This window comes from Apodemus sylvaticus, chromosome 10 (assembly GCF_947179515.1).
Source record: "Apodemus sylvaticus chromosome 10, mApoSyl1.1, whole genome shotgun sequence".
Lineage (NCBI taxonomy): Eukaryota > Metazoa > Chordata > Mammalia > Rodentia > Muridae > Apodemus > Apodemus sylvaticus.
Genome location: NC_067481.1, coordinates 47,857,219 through 47,876,024, shown reverse-complemented (window position 1 = coordinate 47,876,024; position 18,806 = coordinate 47,857,219). Strand labels below are relative to the sequence as shown.

At 51.0% G+C, this 18,806-nt stretch overlaps 1 protein-coding gene across 4 annotated transcripts in view; it reads right to left on the bottom strand.

The window, feature by feature from the left end:
* Rph3al (rabphilin 3A like (without C2 domains)) overlaps positions 1 to 18,806 on the bottom strand; it is a 136,849-nt gene that overhangs the window by 42,669 nt on the left and 75,374 nt on the right. For 3 of the 4 annotated variants that reach the window (XM_052195381.1, XM_052195379.1, XM_052195378.1), the window contains exon 5: positions 6,653 to 6,739. The exons of the other annotated variant lie outside the window; for it this stretch is intronic. In XM_052195381.1, coding sequence (XP_052051341.1) covers positions 6,653 to 6,739 — 87 coding nt within the window. The remainder of the gene's footprint in view (positions 1 to 6,652; positions 6,740 to 18,806) is intronic. 4 annotated transcript variants of the gene reach the window in all.

Here is an 18,806-nt window from a genome sequence, read left to right as displayed (position 1 = left end):
TGGGTACTGGCTAGTTCCTATCAGTTCTAGTTTGACCCTTCAGATACAAATGTTTGTGGAAATTGTTTTTGAGATGGAGTCTTGCTGTGTTCAAGAAAGGCTTTAGCTTCTAGACTTACGCTCCTGAGTGGTTATGGTATGCATGCATGCTGCCGGGACCGTCTTCCATGAATAGATGTCAAGATTCCTAGAACTGTTTTTATCTTGAGCTATGCACTGAGTGCCTGCCAATGCTAGAGATGTCAGAACCCCAGGAGCCTGGGTTACTAAAGGTTGTGAGCTGGGGTGCAGAGACGATTAGCAGTTAAGAGCACTGCCTGCTCTTCTGGAGGACCTGGGTTCAACTCCCAGCACCCAGATGGCAGCTCACCACTGTCTGCAACCCAAAGATCTGACATTCTTGCACAGACATACATCCAGGCAAAACACTAATGCCTAATAAATAAAAAAGACCATGAACTGCCCATCCTGGGTTCTGGGAACTGAACTTGGGTTCTCTGCAAAAGTAGTCCGTGCACACTCTAAACCAATGAGCCATCTTTCCAACCCCAGTATATTTCTTTTTTAATGTGTGTATCCATGTATGTATCCATGAATGCATGTATGTATATTTGTTTGCAGTGTGGACATTGAACCCAGAACTGTGAATAGACTGTTATTACGTGTCTGCCACTTGAGCGCCATCTGCAGCCTTGAAGTCTCCTTCCCTTTTGGCTGTTCATGCATGGGTATTGATATAAAAACTAGCAAAGTACTTAAAATCACACATTAAAAAGAGAACTCACTATCATGGGTGAAAAGCTTTAAGATTTTCCAGGATGGGGGAAACATGAGTTGAAAGATGTGGTTGAGCATAAGGCAGGGATAGAACATATGACTGAGAAGCTTTCAAATACGAAGGTGCCTGGGCGTGTGTGTGTGTAGTTGTGTGTATATGTGCATGTGTGAGTGTGTATGTACATGTGTATGTGTGTGTGTGTGCATATGTGTGACTATGAATGCACAAGGAGGTCAGAGGTCAACATTAGGAGTCTTCCTCTATCATTCTCCACCTTGTTTTTTTTTTTTTTTTTTTTTTTTTTTTGGATTTGGTTTTTCGAGACAGGGTTTCTCTGTGTAGCCCTGGCTGTCCTGGAACTCACTCTGTAGACCAGGCTGGCCTCGAACTCAGAAATCCGCCTGCCTCTGCCTCTCAGAGTACAGGGATTACAGGCGTGAGCAACCAACGCCCGGCTCCACCTTGTTTTTTAAAACAGAGTCTCTCCTCGAACCTGGAGCTCGCTGACCGCCAGGCCAGCTGACCAGTGAGCCCTAGGAGTCCTCTTTCCCTGTCCCCCAGCACTGGGACTAAGGCAGGCAGCACGCCCGGCTTCCTACATGTATGCCGGGGATCTGATCTCAGGCCCTCGGGCTTGCGCAGCACCAAATACAGTAAAGCTGCAGCTGGCCTTGGGGCAGAATGATCGAATCGCCTGCTGAAGCCTTCTCCGGTCCACCCTGGAGCCCGCTTCACACCACACACCGAATCCCATCCCGTTTCCTCTTCCTAGGCATGGGACAGCCTGGTCTTCCTCAGCTTGCCACTCTGTCACAGCCTTGGCCTGGACGCCTCTACTGCCCTTCCTGAGTGCACCCCTCCAGCCATTAAGTACACAGGGGCCTGGTCTTGTTTTTTTAAATCTTCACACGTGGCAGAGTTTGTCCACTTGTTAGCAAGGAGACCAGCTTGCCAGGGCATGGGGGGTGGTGGTGGGGGGACTAGAGTCCTGTGAGGGATGACTGGGCTATACAGCCAGGTACCTACATGTGTAACCCATGTGCTTGGAAGGTTGAGGCTGAAACTGATTAGAAGTACCAACCGGGAAATTAAAAAAAAAAAAATCAATGAACAATGAATGGTTAGGGCAACCACTGTGGCCACCTTTGGGGACTGCCAGGCTTACGGCTCTAGGAATGACTAGGGTTCAGCTGAACTTTACAGATCATTAATCATACTTTAATAATACCTTTCATTTGGATCCGTTTCCACTTTGCCTGTACTTTCCCCTGCTTATTTAGCACGGCTTCTGCCTTTTCTCTGCCAACAGTCAACTCTAGAGAGTCATGTCCCAGCTGTGTAGAGCCCTCTCCTGCCTTGAGCTATGTCCAGGCCTAGGAATCCACTGTGATCTGTAATCTACACTGCAGGCAGGGCCCTGGGTGGTGGTGGTGGTGGTGGTGGTGGTGGTGGTGGATTCTTGGCTTCCCACACCTTAGGGCAGGAGTTCCATCCCACCCTGCAACGGCATGCAGGCAAAGGGCAACGCGTACTTACTAGCTACAGGAAAAATAAAGGAACCCATTTAAATGGTGGAGGAAGCAGGATCAGATGCTTCTGGTTATCCTTAATCCCAGCCACATAGGATACTTGAAGCTAGCCTGGGCTACATGAGATACTGCCTCAAAACACCCAACCCGGAAACCAAAACTCACATATCTTAAACTGGAGGGACAGCTACTTGACAGAATCTCCACAGAGTTTTTGATTACACTGTGAAATAACTTAGAATAGAATGTTAATTTAAAACACAGTTTCAACAGACTAGAGGAGAAAACAAACAGACAAAACCAGGGAGATTGGAAGTAATAACCCAAATGTTAGTGGTAGTTGTTTCTAGAGAACCAGGACATGACTTGTGTGCATTTCTTTATACACTTCTATGTACTGTCAGCATCCCATAATTATTCAATGACTTGTTATTTTAAAACAATAAAATCTATTTTATTTTTGGTTTTGTTTTTTTCAGACAGGGCTTTATAAAGCCTAGTCTGGCCTTCAATTCTGATCCCCCTGCCTCCACTTCACAAGTGCTGGGATCACAGCTGTGTGCCACCATAGCTAGTGCATGCCTGGTGTGTGTGTGTGTATGTGGTTTGTGTATACACACATATTAAAACTTGTAAGGCTACCAAGATAACTTGGACACCCTGAGCAATATTGAAAACAGAGAACCAACCGCTCCTGTAGCCTACAATTCATATTCCACAGCAGCCAGAACATCCCCTAAAAGAGGTCAGAACAGGCCACTCTGAAATAATCAAGGTCCTCCAAGACCCACTGTTTTTTTGACTACAGCAGCCCAAGTCTCTGCAATGGTGAACAGAGCTACCACAGTCTGACCTTCCTCTGCATCGTTAACCTCCTCTCTTCAACCTGGCCCCAGCTCCTGGCCCCTTGGTCTCCTCACTCCACACACACCCACACTCAGGGCTTCTGCACACAGCATCTCCCCGACCCTCTGCAACACTCTCCCTCTACGGCCACAGAGCACATGTCAGTTCTTTGCTCAAATATCATTTTATCAGTGGTCTCTCCTCTTTGGCCGCTGTAAGGAATACGGGCCACTGTTTCCAGTATCTCTTCCCCCACTCCCTTGGATACCCTTAGTCTGAAATGTCTCAGATGGGGATCACATTATCCCCATCTGAGGTGACAAGACGTACCTTCCTGTGTTTATGGCTCCCCCCACCCCCATCCACTTTTTCATGATAAGAGCTGTCTAACCTGGCCCATAGAAGATGCTTAATAAATATACACCAAATGCCCAAGTGAATGAATGGATTAGGTTGTAAACTCAAAATCTGATAGCCCAAGATTCACGTTGCCGCTCACGAGCGTCAGGCAGACAGTAACACCAGGCTGCCCACTCTAGAACATTCAGCCCACATTCGACCCACTTGAGAGAAATGACTTGCAATTACAGCCAGGGCTGATGGAAGCCAGCCAGGAGGAGAGAGAGATGAGTTCTCGGGGTGGGGGCGGGGGTGGGGGTGAGGGGTGGTGAGCAGCACAAGAGCGACCATCAGCAACCCAAGTTCTATCAGGATCTGCTCTCTGACATGGGACCCAATTCCAAATTCCCCTCAGAGTCTCCAAGTCAGCTATGCTCTGTGCTTAAAACACGGCTTGTTAAAGGTCCTTTCTCTAACTATCTCTTTGCTATGATTAGATATTTCCTGAAGAGAAAAAAAAGGCATCAGGAAACCCGTTGCCCTGCCCCCACTCCCGGCCCAAGCAGACAGCAGATCCCAGCATATGGGCGTGGCACCCACAGATGATAAGGCTGCCTCGCTGCCAGGGCTTTATCAGCTCCAGAAGATTCAAGGGCAAGGTGATAGCACAGGGCACAGCCTGAATTCTTTGCCTTAGGAAAGATAAGAAAATTCATCTGAAGCTATTTCAGACTTTTTTGGAAATGGGACACTCTAGAGATTAGACTGGGCTGGTAAAAGGCCTTCCCTAAACTCGGGACTTTTAAGGTGTGTGTGTGTGTGTGTGTGTGTGTGGCTGGTGACTCGGATACTGATGGGGGGAGGGGGCGGTATCTTCCTTTCTTCCATCCACTTTCTTTCCCTTGTTGCCACTTGACCTCTAACATCCCGGTTCATGTGTGAGCACTATTTCATCCCAAGAAGCGAGAAGTTCTTCACCAGACTGTGTAGAAAATTTCCTCCTTGCCTTTCTGAGTGTTCTCTCTCCCTCCTGTCTCCTTCCCTCCTCCCTCTCTGTCTCCCCCCTCCCCACCCCCATCTGTGTCTCCCTGTCTGTCTCTGTCTCTGTCACACCATTTTGCTCTGGCTGTCTTGGTCTGGCCTCAAACTCACTGAGATCAGCCTGCCTCTGCCTCCCAGTGCTGGAATTAAAGGGGTGCACCACCACTGCCCAGCTATTTATATCTTAAAAGGGGTCTCTTGACGACTAGAGAGACCTCAGCTAAAGATGGGCTACGAGGAAGAGGCAGCCTTAACATTTCCGCAGTGTGAGGCAGTTGTAAGATTACTACACCCCCACCCCGCAGCCAGTGCATAAAGGGCCATCATTATCACCATGTCGGGACAAGGGCCCTCCAGACAGGTCTAAATGACACTTCAAGGCCCTGCCTCTGTCATCTAAACGACATACAGCAATGATGGATGGAAATATTTTAAAAGCAACAAGGAAGCTTGACTGCACTCAAAACAAAGATGTAGACTTCAGTAGATTGGAGGCTCCAAGTACTTACTCTTAAAATACACACACACACACACACACACACCACCACCACCACCACCCACACATATACACACATACCACACCCACACACCACCACCACACACACACACACTCATACCCCCCCACCACACACAAACATACACACACACACCCCACCACACATACACAACATCCCACACTCATAACCCACACCACACCCCACACTCATAACCCACACCACACACACACACACACACACACACACACGATCTTGCTAGGTAGTCTAGGCTAGCCTCCACCTTGCCGTCCTCCTGCCTCCTCCAGAGTGTTAGGATTACAGGTGTGTGTCGATGCGCCTAGCTACTTGCTATTTCCAGCATCCAAATGCACTGCCTGTGGGGCTCAGCGGCCGGCAGTAGGTGGAGACAGCTGGGAGATTAGTCTTCCTATATATGAGAATTTAAAGCATCCCACAGGAGGTGGAGGACCACAGACTAGACTAGACAGCCAAGTCACTGAAAATGAACCTAGAGAGAGAGAGGTTCTCACCTGGGAGAGAGAGGTGTGAACAGCAGGATCATGTGAGAGAGAGCGTGCCTGAGGAGAGTGGGCACCTGCGCACACAGCAGGACTGGGGTGTGCTCCCAGGCTCGCCACATACCTGGGATCCCTGGCTCTGCCCCGAGGAACCTGGGACCCAGTGAAAGGAATTGCTAAAGAACCTAGGAGTGCAGCAGAGGATGGCCTGGAGGAGTTTTAAAACATGTCATGCCCAGGAAGAAGACAGGACAGGATGGGATGGGATGGGATGGGATGGGATGGGATGGAATTTTCCAGAATAGAAGACATTGTATGAAAAGCACATGAAAAATACCAGGCAGAATAACTCAAAGCAAGACCATCTTTGGAAAGCTAATGGTTCCTTCTGCTCTGCTGTCTTGTTACCCACTCTGCCTCCCCCGAAGCTGCCTGCCTTGGCCTGCTCTGGTTCCAGTCCATGGAGGAGAGAAAAACACAGGCAGGCTTGGGGTGAAGAGACACAGTTCTAGGCTCTGCCCACACATCTTCTGCCACCCCAGGGTCTTTAAATGATTTATTTCCCCCAGAAAGGGAGCAAACTGGACCCACAGAACGTTGGCACTAGGAAGGACTCTGGGAGGCAGCGTCATGGCAGGCTGTGACTTCACTCAGTTGCCAGTCTGCCTCCCTCACCGTAGCTCAGTATACACAGGTGATCTAGTCTCAGGTGTTTCCCCACCAGGCAAAGGGAGGGGTGACACCCAAGGGGGAGGATATCAAAAGGGAAATGAATGGGAAGCACTTTGTCATAGTGCCACATGCTCAGAAGACACTTGACTCGGGAAATTACTCTTACTCACAGGGAAGCTACCCATGGAAACCACAGGCCCCCAAAGTACAAAACCAGAGCTTACTCTACAGAGCTCACTTCTACCCCAGCATGGGGACAGGCAGGCCAGGGTGGTTTTCCTTCTCACCCTTCTCCCTGGTGGTCCTCCTTGGGACCTTCCCCCTGGACCTTCCCTCTGGAGAAGTTCCTGTCAGCACCCAATGCTTGTGGACCTAGCTCCATCCTGGTCTATCTAGCGGCCTCACCCAAGCCCGTCACTTCAGGACCCCTACCTCTCTCTGCTCACTGCAGATCTTACACAGCCACAGGGGCCGCTTCTGGCCAGGGGAAGCCTCGATCCCACACTTGGTGCAGACTTTCTACAAGAGAGAGGACACATGAGCGTCAGTATTTTGGCTGTGGAGCCAGGGCGGTGGGCCCCAAGGGATACTCTGGCACCTTCTAAGAGGACAGTTTCTGCTTTGAGTTAAAGACAGGGCTCCCCAAAGCACAGCTAATCTAGGAACCTCTGGATACCTTTGCAATCTAGTTGCATGGATCTCCATGTTACAGATTGGATACCCCATAATTCAGTTCTGTGAAGACTACATCAAAATCAGCTAACGGGGAAAAAACTATCAGCTAGTGATCTCCACAGAATCAGCATGTTCAGCAGCAAAGAACTGGAGATCACCCAAGTGCCTAATACCCGGGGAAGATCCAGGAAAACAACAGACGAAGACACCGCCTTCCAACAGAGGACTTCGGCTACCTGCAGATGTGGGTGGGAAATATGGTCTTCTCCTAAAGAAAGTACACACTCGCTTAGGAGCAGGCCGGAAACTCCCACGTGTGCCTGACAGGCTAGGGGCCACGAGGAGACACATGCACAGCAGCATAAGCAGGAGCTTCGTACCACATCTCTCACACAAGGATTCCAGGACCTTATCAGCAGGATGATAAGCCCACTGTGCAGGTCGGGAGTGACGGTGGGGAGAGACCTGAGACCTTACCTCAGGCCTGGGCTCTGAGGCAAGGGAGAACTGGTTAAGCAATGATTCTGTCACACCCCCCACCTCCAGGGTTCCCTTCCAGACACAAATAGCCAGATCACAGACTCCAGTGTTTCTCCCTCTACTCAATTGTTTAAGTTCTTAACATCTAAACAGCTACTTTGCTTTCCCGAGAAGCACAACAATAAGCAATGGCGAGGAAGGCCAGGGTAAACACTGGGAGGAGGAGGAGGTGGAGCTGTTGGGGCTGAGATTGGTTCTCAGCCTACCAGGGCCATGTGATTGAAAAACGGCTTTTCCTGGGGGCTTACAGAGGCTCCTGTCCCTACAGGGACCGAGGGAAGGGTGATCTGTTGTTTGGCCTTTGCTGCAGACTGCCAACTGAGCAAGAGACACACCGCTCCGTGGAGAGGGAAATGTCACCAACTTGGCTTCCCCAGGCGTGTATCAGCAGCCTGATTGGGCAGCCGAGCCTGTGCTCTGCAGGAATGGCGGGAGCCTGCACACTCAGAAGGGAAGTGGTGATGCACTCATGTGTGGGCATGGGTTGGCCACCATCCAAAGTCACTTCTCTGGTTTTCTAAACAAAATGGAATCTGCTCTAAGGCCCTGTTTCTCTGAGCTGGCAGGAAGGTCCCTTCTCAGGTTCCAGGCAGCACAGGGGTTCCTTACTGGCTCTCAGGAAAGTCCTAGCAAGGTTTGCAGTGCTTGTGGCCAAGCAGGTAAGGGAGTGTCCTCTCAGAGCTGCCCATTGCTCCTTGGAGATGCTCCTTGGAGGTACTCCCAGAGGTGCTCCCCGGAGGTGCTCTCAGCTCTCTGGGCCTTTTAAAGGGAGAAGCAGCTACCAAAGCTGTGGCTGCATCTGATGGGTGGATGGCAATGGGGAAGGGCTGGCTTCCGCTCACAGTTTTAGTCCTTCCTATCAAGGAAGGTGGCATAACGCTCCTGGCAGTGGTGGTGGGCACACCTGAGTGCTCACGCCGGCTCGTCTGCCCCTACTTTCTGAAGTCCTCTTGTGCATCCCTTTCTACCTTCCTTTCAGCTTCAACTGACGAATTGGAATCTCTGGGAATGTAGTTACAGAACCAGTGCTGCTCTCAGAAAGAATCCCAAAGTGTCAACCTCTCCAGGGGCAGGCAGCTCATCTCCTTAGACATCAGGCCGCCACCTCTGTTGTAGGCCTCAGAGAGGCCAGAGCTTCCTACTGCCTTCTTTACGCTTTGACCCCCCAAGGCTGTGGAATGAGACCATGCTGCTGAAAATCAGGTGTGATGAAAATACCAGCAGCCACCATTGTGGGAGCAATTGTGTGTGCCAGGAGCCCCGGCACCAGTGTGTGGAGGCGGCGTGTGATGTATGTGATGTGATTCCCGTGAGGACACGGAGCGACTGAGACTCTGAGATCCTGCAGATGGCTCAGCTCGAGAGCTACCAAGTAGGGCCGCCTTCCGGAGCTCAGCAGAACAATCAAGCCCTTCGCCCAGGTGCCCCATGCTCCCCACAGCAACGGAGGGCTGGTTCTGTTCCAGCAGGGACCTAGGGCATGGCTGAAGGCGCTACATAGCTGGCCAGCGACACAGCACAGACTGCTGGGTCCCCTGAGGATGGAGTGACCCAACACTGGTCTTGGTCAGTCTGGTTCTGTCCTGAGTTCTCTCTCAGCCTGGCAGCCTCCACTAGCACCCTGAAAACCGCCCAGCATCCCAACGGTCACTGTTCCTAGGGGGAAATGGACAGCGCAGAGTCAGGACCTGTATAGGTCAGACCAGTTTGATGTGATGAAAAGACCACAGTTTCTGACTAAAGCTACAGGACCTGCTTTCCATAGTGCTGGAGGCTGAGAGGTTGACAGATGGTAGCCTTCTAGAACATTCCCATGTGACAGATGATAGAGCTCTGGCCGCTTCCTCCTATCCCATGGGCCCAACCCTGTGACTGTCTCTAACTCAAGTCACTTTCCAAAGACCATACCTCCAAATATCCTATTGGGTGTGGGCATCGGAATGTAGGTTTAGGGGACATAAATATTTGGTCCATAGTGGCCTCCCACCAGGCTCTCTCTCTGCTATTGCATGGTGAGGGCCCTTGGTATCTCTTGGAGTCATCTATGTTCCATCCTATACCACCCAGCACTCAGCCACCAACTTGATATCCTTGTAACCCTGATCCTGCAGTCAGTGGACCATGATGACAGAACACATGCTTTGACTGGGGAGAGCTGGGGTAAGCCCTTGGGCGGGGCTACCCAAGCCGGTCCAAACCTCAGATGTTCTTATGTCTAAGACTAGCTCGCCATTCATCATTCTGAAGATTAACTAGAGATTCAAATGAAAAAGGAGCAGTAAATAAAAGGTACTCAGCCGACGCCCGGCACGGTTTTATTAGCGGCACCTGTTGTATCCTGCTCTAAAAGCCTGCGAGATTCTCCTCAAATTCTGCATCATTTGGTGTAGGATCTAGCTGTCATGGTGATCATTTAAAGGGAGACCAGGGACCAGGGAAGTGGCTCAGTGATAGAATATTTGCTCACCAAAATTTGCCCATCCTTGTGCCCACCCGAGTATGTGGTGCTCTTGGAACAGAGAAAAGGTTGTTGCGTGCCACACATGGACAGGCAGAGCCTGGTAGTACTGTGAACCTGATGATGTGCTGGGGCTTTCCCAGGAATCACCGTGCCAAAGTTGCAGGTGGCTCAGCTGCACTGTGTGTGTGTGTGTGTGTGTGTGTGTGTGTGTGTCAGGGAGTTTAAGTGAGATTTAAAAAAAAAAACATTTTAACACTTATTTACTGTGTGTGGAGGTCAAAGGACAACTTTACCTTCTGCCACTTGGGTTCCAGGGACTGAACTCAAAGTCATCAGGCTTGGCAGCAAGCGCCTCTACTGACTGAGCCATCTCACTGGCCCCTAAATGGGGTTTTGAAGGGTGGGGTGTGCATGTCTTGCTAAACCATCTGATGTTTGGTGCATCCATGTTGTGGGGCCAGGGGTGGAGATGGGGTGGGGCTGGGGGGGGGACAACAAGGAAAGAGCTCACAATAACTGTCCTGTCCTCCACTCAGACAGATGTAGCATGCAGTCGCCCTCCATGGGCGAGGCTGAAGTCGGCAGGTGTGCTCCAGTCCAGTGTAGGAGGAGGAAAGAGGGGCAGATGGCCTGTGCGTGCTGGGGTATGGAACTCTGCTTCTCCACAGCAGAGAACTCAGTGCTGCCTGCTCCCTAGGTTTGAACCAGGACAGTGGGCAATCAGGTGGAGAGAAAGCCACTCCCATCCTACTTCAGGTAGAGAGGGTTACAGTCCGCACTTTCTTGGTGTTTGCTTCCCTGACTCCGCCTTTTAGAGTTTTCAGTAGGGGATCAGAAAGGTGGCAGGATGGGACACACCCACCCATGTGTGCATAACCCTGCTGCCATGGCAAGTGCCAGCCACGGATGATAGAAGCCGCAGTGGGTCCCAGGCACCACTCAGCCATATACACATGGTTGGAGCATGCCCGGCTGTCAGGGAGCCGGGTTCTCCCGAGAGCCTGGGCTACCGAAGGATAACAAGCTCCACTTCAGATAGTACAGAACTGCTGCTCTATCAAATCTCACATCAAGAGGGAAATAATGAGACATTTCCATTTCCCTTTATGAGTTTGGTCTTTGTTTTCAGATTCCAATACAGAAAATTAAGCAGCCAGTATTTAAAAGGAATGAATGAAAGAAAGATTGTGCATGAAAGAGCAAATTGGCCTCTGCATCTCGCAAGAAGACCCTAGGCCTGGGGGAAGCCATTGGTTTCTGCAATGGGACACTGGCTTCTGCTGTTCTTGCTGCCTGTGTACCCGGCAGCCTGAAAAGACATCTGAGCACTGACGAAATCACACCAAGCCCCCAGACTGTGCGCCCTGGGTTGCTACTCTTAACCCACCCATTCACCCCTCTGCAGATGTGTGGTCCAGGCCTGAGGACCCAGGGAAGGGGCCAGTCAGTAGGGCATAGGCCTTTGGAGGCAGCCATGGGCTCTGCACTTCCTCTAACCTCTACTTTTCCTCCCTCTATCAATGGCAACAGAGGATCAAGGAAGGTTATTCCCACAATGTATGACAGAGCCCTTTGCCAGCACATCCTTCTCAGTGAATAACACAAGTTCCTTTAGTACTGCCCCAATCCAGCAGGCACCCTGATCCTACCTCCTTACCTCTCCCCCACGCAGGAAGTCCTCCATAGGAACTCCAAGCCACAGTCACCGCCATGCCTTAGCTTACACCGTGGGCCCTACAGCCTGTGTCCTCTATACCTGCCAGGCCCTCAATTAGTTCATGACCTCCAGCCTACTGAATGCTACAGATGCTGTTTCTCCTCCTCCTGCCAGCCTAAGGAACTTCAGAAGCTTCCTGTTGCATCTGGATGAAGACCACCCCCTTTTGCATGGTGAAGGGTGTTCATGGACCCCCCTCAGCCCCACTGGCCTGTGTTTTCACCTGTCTCCTGCTGTATAGTCCTGCTTTCTCCACTCTATGGTTCAGCCACACTGGCTTTCCCTTAGAGCCCTGTCCTTGCTCTGTCTCTGCCCCAGGATCCCACTGCACTGCAGTCTTGACTGGGATGCCTCTGACCACACCGGTGGTCTTCCTCGCTGGCCTAGCTGTCCTTCCGAGGCGGAAGTACCACTTCTTCGAGGCCGGCTTCTCTTGCCTCACCCAGTGGCAGCTTCCATTGCAGGCTCCTGCCTCTTCCTCCCACCTGTCCAGGTTGTTTCTGTCCTCTGATGTGTGTGAAGGACCACTGCCACTGTCCCCGCCAGGCTGTCAGACAGGGCAGAGGCCATGTCTGTTGATGTCCGCTCTCCTCTTCTCAGTGCCCGTTATGACTTAGCAGCAGAAAGCATGAAGAAAGGGGAGCCCCCTCTAGTACTACACCCAAGAAGGTGAAACATGTTCTCCCTTAGAATGGGCCCAAGTGCTGGGAGGCAGCAACTGAGACACACTTAGCGGCGTGGGCCTGGTCTATGCGTGAGGTCCGCGCCAGGTGGTACTGATGAGTGGATGCTGGGGTGGAGGATAGGCTGCGGAGAGGCACACATGGTGTATGGTGTGGGGTCCCCAGAGGAGGTCACTGCAGAGAGGCACGCATGGTGTATGGTGTGGGGTCCCCAGAGGAGGTGGCACTCCTGGCTGGGGGGAGGAGCTTATTCTTAAGGAATGAAGCATGGGGCCAGCAGGGCAGGCCTCGGAAATGACATAAAACATCCTTTGCGAAAGGCAGGCAGCAGAGATGTCCATCTTACCCTCACATGAGCACCCCCAGGGTGCATCCTATAGGCTGCCTGTGTGTGGAATACCGGTTTTAAGACTGGATCCAGTGTCCCCCAAAATGTCCTGGTAATACTTCAGTTATGCCCAGGAAGCCAAGGCCACATGTTCCATACCCAGACCAATAGCCAGGGAGCCTGACAGAAAGGCCCTCAAGGGGCAGGCATGGAGCTCGACCGGCAGGGTTTACCCAGCACCCAAGGGACTTAGATCCCATCCCCAGCACTGCATAATCCAGGGGGAGTGGACCACTCCAGTAATTCCAGCGCTTGGCAAACGGAGGCAGGGAACTGGGGACTTAGGAACATCTTCAACTACATGGTACGACAACTCAGGCCACACGACCAGGTCTCAAAAATAAACAGATGTATAAATTAAAAGGCTTTTAAAACCAGGAAGATCAAAAGCTGTGTGCCTTTGCCTAGGTCCCCATGAGGTCTCAATGGGCTCCCTGTCACACCAGTCCCACTCCACTTCGCAGGGTGCTCACCTAACTGCTTCAGAAGCTGCTTCAAGTGAGGCGCTAGAGGGGGCTTAGAGGAAAGGGCACTGTCTCGAGAGCAGGCCTGCCATCTCTTTGGACAGCCATCCAGAGCAAATGGCCGCCCACACCTGGAAGGAACCTGGGGCTTCTCAGGCCTGTCATTCACCACCTGGAGATTCAAGCTCACGGCACTTTATCAACCCAAGAGAGGAGGTCACCTTCAGAGGCTCTACACCAGCAGGCCCGAGGAACCCAAACTGTGCCACGTTAGTGGTGGTAACAGTAGCTATATACTTTTCTTATTTTTATTTTTAGAGATAAAATCTTGCTTGGTTGCCCAGGCTCTATCCAAAACCCTCCTATGTCAGCTTCAAGAGCAGCTGGGACTACAGGTAGTTAGAATAGTTATTGAAAAGTGTTTGGTGCTTCCATATACAATTAACATTACATGTAGGTGTATTTTAGGTTAAGCTGACAAGTTCTACTCTCCCAGACCTCGGATGGTAGAGAGAACCAATCTCTGAAAGTTGTTCTTTGACACTCCCATGCTGTGTTACAAGTATACACCTACCTATACAAGCACCCCAACACACAATGCTACAAAACAGGCTACAGTCATTTCCCAAAAGATCCAACGCGTTTAAGCTGATGGATGAGACTTTCTCCATAGGAGCTACGCTGCAGGTGACGCTGACAGAGGGGCCGTCCATCCTCTGTAATGAAGCAGGGAAATGCAGCGGCTGCACAGCACGGCCTCAGCACACACGTACACACACCTACGAGGCAAGGATCCTGCTTATCCTACATGCTGTGCCTGAGGCTTGGAAACAAATCCATGCAAGATGAGGAACCCACATTGTGCTGTGGGGAAAGCTATGCCAGCCATAAAAATGATGACAATGTAAATAGAAAAGGTGACAAAAAGTACTGTCGGAGCTGTATGAGAGGGGGGATGGGCACAACCCTTATAAAAGCAATAGCTCGTAAACAGTCTGCATAGTCTGAAGTCGGCAAGCTACTGTATAAATATGTATGTGTGCGTAATGGATTCGGAAGTCTATCTACACATCGAAGATTTCTGGGAAGGCATCAGCCAAAATGTAAATCAAATAGTGCTAAGTCAAAATCTACTTTAGTTTACATGGGGCGGGGGAGAGGGAGAAGGACAGGGAAGAGGAGGGGGAGAGAGAGAGAGTGGGAGGGAGAGAGAGAGAGGGAGAGAGGGAGGGAGGGAGGGAGGGAGAGAGAGAATATCTGTCTGATGGTCTTGGTATCTGTGTGTGTCTATGTGTCCATGTGAACCACTCAACACATGTGTGGCAGCCGCCAGAGGACACCTTGTGGGATTCAGTTCTTTCCTTCTACCAAGTGGGTTCTATGACTCAAACGGGGAGCATCAGGCAGGATGGTCGGTGCCTTTATCTACCAAGCCACTTTTCTGGCCCTCAAAATCTTTTTTAAATAGATTAGCAGCAGGGCTGGGGCTACAGCCAAATGCCCAGCATGTGTGATGTCCTGAGTTGAGTCTCCAGCACCAGGAGAAGCAGAATTCCTCTCCTTCTCTCTCTCTCTCTCTCCTCTCTCCATTTTCCCTTCCCTCCCTTCATTCTGTGCTGGGGAAAGAGCCCAGGATCTCACGCATGCTGTAGCCCTTACCCCAGAATCCCTATTTAAAAGAAGTCTATGCTGAACTTTGGGAAAGAACTTGCCCTTTACTGTATTAGCTCTGGACTTCTGCAGGGCAGGTGACGCTAACAGCACATGGAGTAGGACATTTGCTTACAGATCAACTGGGTGGGACAGGGAGTCAGGCCGGGTGGTATCGCTGGGTCACCAAACCCACTGATTGCAGGCTCAGCCTTGCTTGATCCCTAAGACACTATCAGCCTGGCCTGCAGCTGCACCACCACCCTGTCAGGCAGAGGAACTGAGAACAGTCTTGTTACCATAGATTCATTACTGGGACCCCAGGCTCCACCACCAAGCAACTTCATACATACAGTTCAGATATTGATGTACATGCTATAAATATTTAAACAGTTTGTGTGGTGCTAATACTGAGCCGGCACTGAAGGCAGTGCTCTATGGAGAAGCTCACTTAACTTTCATAGCATCTCGGTGAAGTAGGGATTTGGGATCCTGTCTTATGAACAAGAAATCTGGATAACTTGGCCATGGGAGGCAGAGTGTGAATCTTGTTCTGTCAGAGACACAGATGTTGCTTTCAGCTGACAGACCTATTTGGGAAGAGCACTTTTCTTTTTGCACGGATCCAATTTCACCCAGTGTGGAGGCGGGGATGGATTCCTGGACCCCACACCTCATCCAGAGGGCCAAACACGATGGAGCCTCACAAGGGAGAGGGCACAGCCCAGCCCCGTCTTCCCAAGCATTAGGACACAGCAGCACTGACCCTTAGGTTCCAGCCGTTATCCTGACCACATTCCAATACTGTCACAGACAGAGCCCCAAAGGACACAGCCATCCCTGCTTGGCCTAAGACAGAAGCTAGGAGGCAGCTGAGCTGCCTTACAGAAGGACTTCCCACCCTGATGTCCCAGTGGGGAACTTGCAGTCCCACCCCTTCTTCAGCCAGGAGCATCTGCCAGGCTCCCTCCTTCTGAGCCACTGCTATCATAGGACCATGCACAACCCCAGGCCTGTGCCAGCCCCCCCCCCCCATTGACTGACACTACTATCATATCCAAAGCACCTCCCTCCACCTGTCACTCACACAGTCACCACAGTGTCCCAGCAGAGGGGAGGGCTAAAGAAGGCAAAGGCCCTTGGTTACCGTTTACACAGCCTCTATAGGAAAGCAAGGCCAGAGCGTGGCTTTGCATTGTCTCTGCGTGGTATGTGTATCTGATCAGGACACTGAGGTGAGGCCCTTGCCTGATTTGGGCACCAAGGATGGTGCCCAGAATTCCCCCCCCTTTTTAACCCTTTCCAGTCCTAATGAATATTCTTATCCTACTCCAAACTGAGATTGAATTCGGAATTTCTGTCTTCTTTCCAGTGGGCCTGTTAAATGAGGGATGTGCAGTGGGAAGGGGTGGGGACACAGCGAGGGCAAGGATCAGAGGGATGCAGTGTGGGTCTAGGAGCACAGTGTGGGCAGACAGTGTCAACAAGAACTTGGGCAAAGGGGGAAGTGTCATCACTTCTGGATGGAAGTTGGAAGACTAAAACAAGATAAAACCTAATACCACACAATTCAACAGGATGCAAGGCATATGACGTGTGATCCCACAATGGCAATGAACTCAACAGGAGGGTGTTGGGGAGGGTGTTAGGTGTGTGCCCAACATGAGGTACTAAAAGCATCCCACATGGGACAGTGTAAAGGCATCTGCCACCAAGCCTGACCACCTGGGTTCAATCCCTGAGGCCCACATGGTGGAAGGAGAGAACTAACTTTCCAAAGTTGTCCTCTGACCTACACACACACACACACACACACACACACGCTGTGGCAGGTGTGCAGTAACACATAAGCATGCACAGATAATAAAGGTAATTTTAAAATTTAAACCACAGCAACAACAAAGGCCCTGAGACTCTGGGCTGCTCAGTCAGATTCACACCCAGAGGAGAGGCTGGAACCAGACTGGGACCCCGAGACCCTGGTGTGAAACCCTGATTTGATTCAGCACTGGAAAATCTGCACCAGTATACAGGGCCTGGAGATGGAGTACTTACATAAGCTGTGCTTTGTGTTGGACCCAGATCAAAATGGATTATGGGATTAATGTCCAGGTGCTAGGATACTTGTCAGGCTCACGTGGGTTAGGAAGTGAAAGGGTAAAGTTTCCCCTCCCAATCTTGCCCCTCGCCTGACCTCTAGCGCCTACACATTAAGAAGGATGCTTCTAAGCTCAGAAACTGGTTCTTAAGGAATCAGGGAACATAAGTGAGTATCTATCATTCCTTGAAGATAAACTTTCCAGACAAATGCTGGCCACAACAGAATGTGATCTTAATCAGGCCTTGTGCTCTGGCTACCCAGGCCTCCCACAGATAATCTCTTACCAAGAGCCTCTCCCCGCCCCACATCACTGTAGGCACTGGGATTACAAATATGGTCTACTGCATCTGGTTTTTAATGTGGGTCCTGGGAGCTGGACTCAGGTTGTCAGATTTGCATGGCAAAGGCTTTCACACAGAGACACCACTGCAGCCCAAGATGAGGCATGGTGGAACACCCAGGCTTAATCCCAGCACAGCACAGAGGAGTTAAAGCAAGAATACTGTAATAAGAAAAAAAAAATGAGAGGAAAAAGCTTTCATATGCTAAAGAGGCTGGTGATATCTAAGACAGCTCAGGAACGGGCTGGTCAACAAAAAGACCAAGGTATGCTTAGAGAGTTGGGACTGCAGCCTCACTCCTTAATCCCAGAGAGGAGAGCAGCGTCGGGTGTCATGGTCAACAGCGTAACCAGTCCTGTCAGTCTCCATTAGAACCACATGGGTTCCAGGACAGTGAAACATAAGGGTCCCTACATAGAGGCTTTCCACCTTCCCCACCCTCATCCCACACACCTTTCCATCTGACTGTCCTTTTCTAACAAACCAGGAGGACATCTCCCTGAACTCTGAGCCATCTTGGCAAGCCAGTCTGTCCGAGAGAGCAGTAGGGCTGGTGGCCTGGCGCTCCACAGCTGAACTTCTCACCAGCATCTATCTGAGGCGAGCTTTGTGCTCTGAGCTCTTACCTTCGGGACCTGACTGGAGACCTCCCAAGCAGAGGACCTGCTGCCAAGCTGATCCCTGCACGTTTTGGGATCACCCTTGCTTGTTTTTCTTCTCATATTTTAGGGCCTGCTGCCCGGGACAGCTTGCATTCGGCAAGTTCATGGTCTTCCTGTGGGGGCGGAGCAGGAACCTGTGCTAACTCTCACCATTGAAACCCAGAATTTGGATAATGGTATCACCTGAGATCAGGGACAATGACATTGAGGCACTGGATAAAACAGGAGGGACACAGTAAGGTCCCCAGGTTGCTGGGGAAAGAGACAGACTTCTGGACATGTAGACTGGGGGCTGGAGGAAGGAGAGAGACTCTCCGTGTCTGGTCCTGCTTTTTCTCTCCAGCCTTGTCTCTCTCAGATCACCAAGCCTGTCACACTAGCCTCATATTTTACCATCTACTCCCGTCTCTGTGGTGATTCTCCCAGGCTGAGACTCATGCTGGCAAACACTGCCACACCCTTAAGAGACATCTGAAAGTTTCCTCCTCCCTGGCTCCTTCCTCGAGCTCCTCCAAGAGGCACTGCTATCTTCCCTGGTCCCCTTTCAGGTGTGAGGCCATCTCCAGAGCAGTGCTGACCACGTCACACAGGATAGTCCCCTTGATCAGCTCGCCCTGTGAACACCAGGGAGTCAAACCCAAAGCTCTGCACATGCTAGGCAAGTGCTCTATTCCTGAACCGTGCTCCCAACTCACGCTGCTCAAAGTTGATTCCCAGTGTTCAGCAGGAGCCTGGAACAGAGTTGCCTGGCACGGGAGGGGAGGTTCAGTGCTAAACACAAGATTCTACAGTGTGAACTCCCTCTATGCCTGGAGCCTCAGGTGGCCTCTGGAGCATTTAAGGAGGGAGTGATGTGACTTCAGAGACTCAGTGTCACTTCCAGCTAATCTAGCCTCTGTATTCT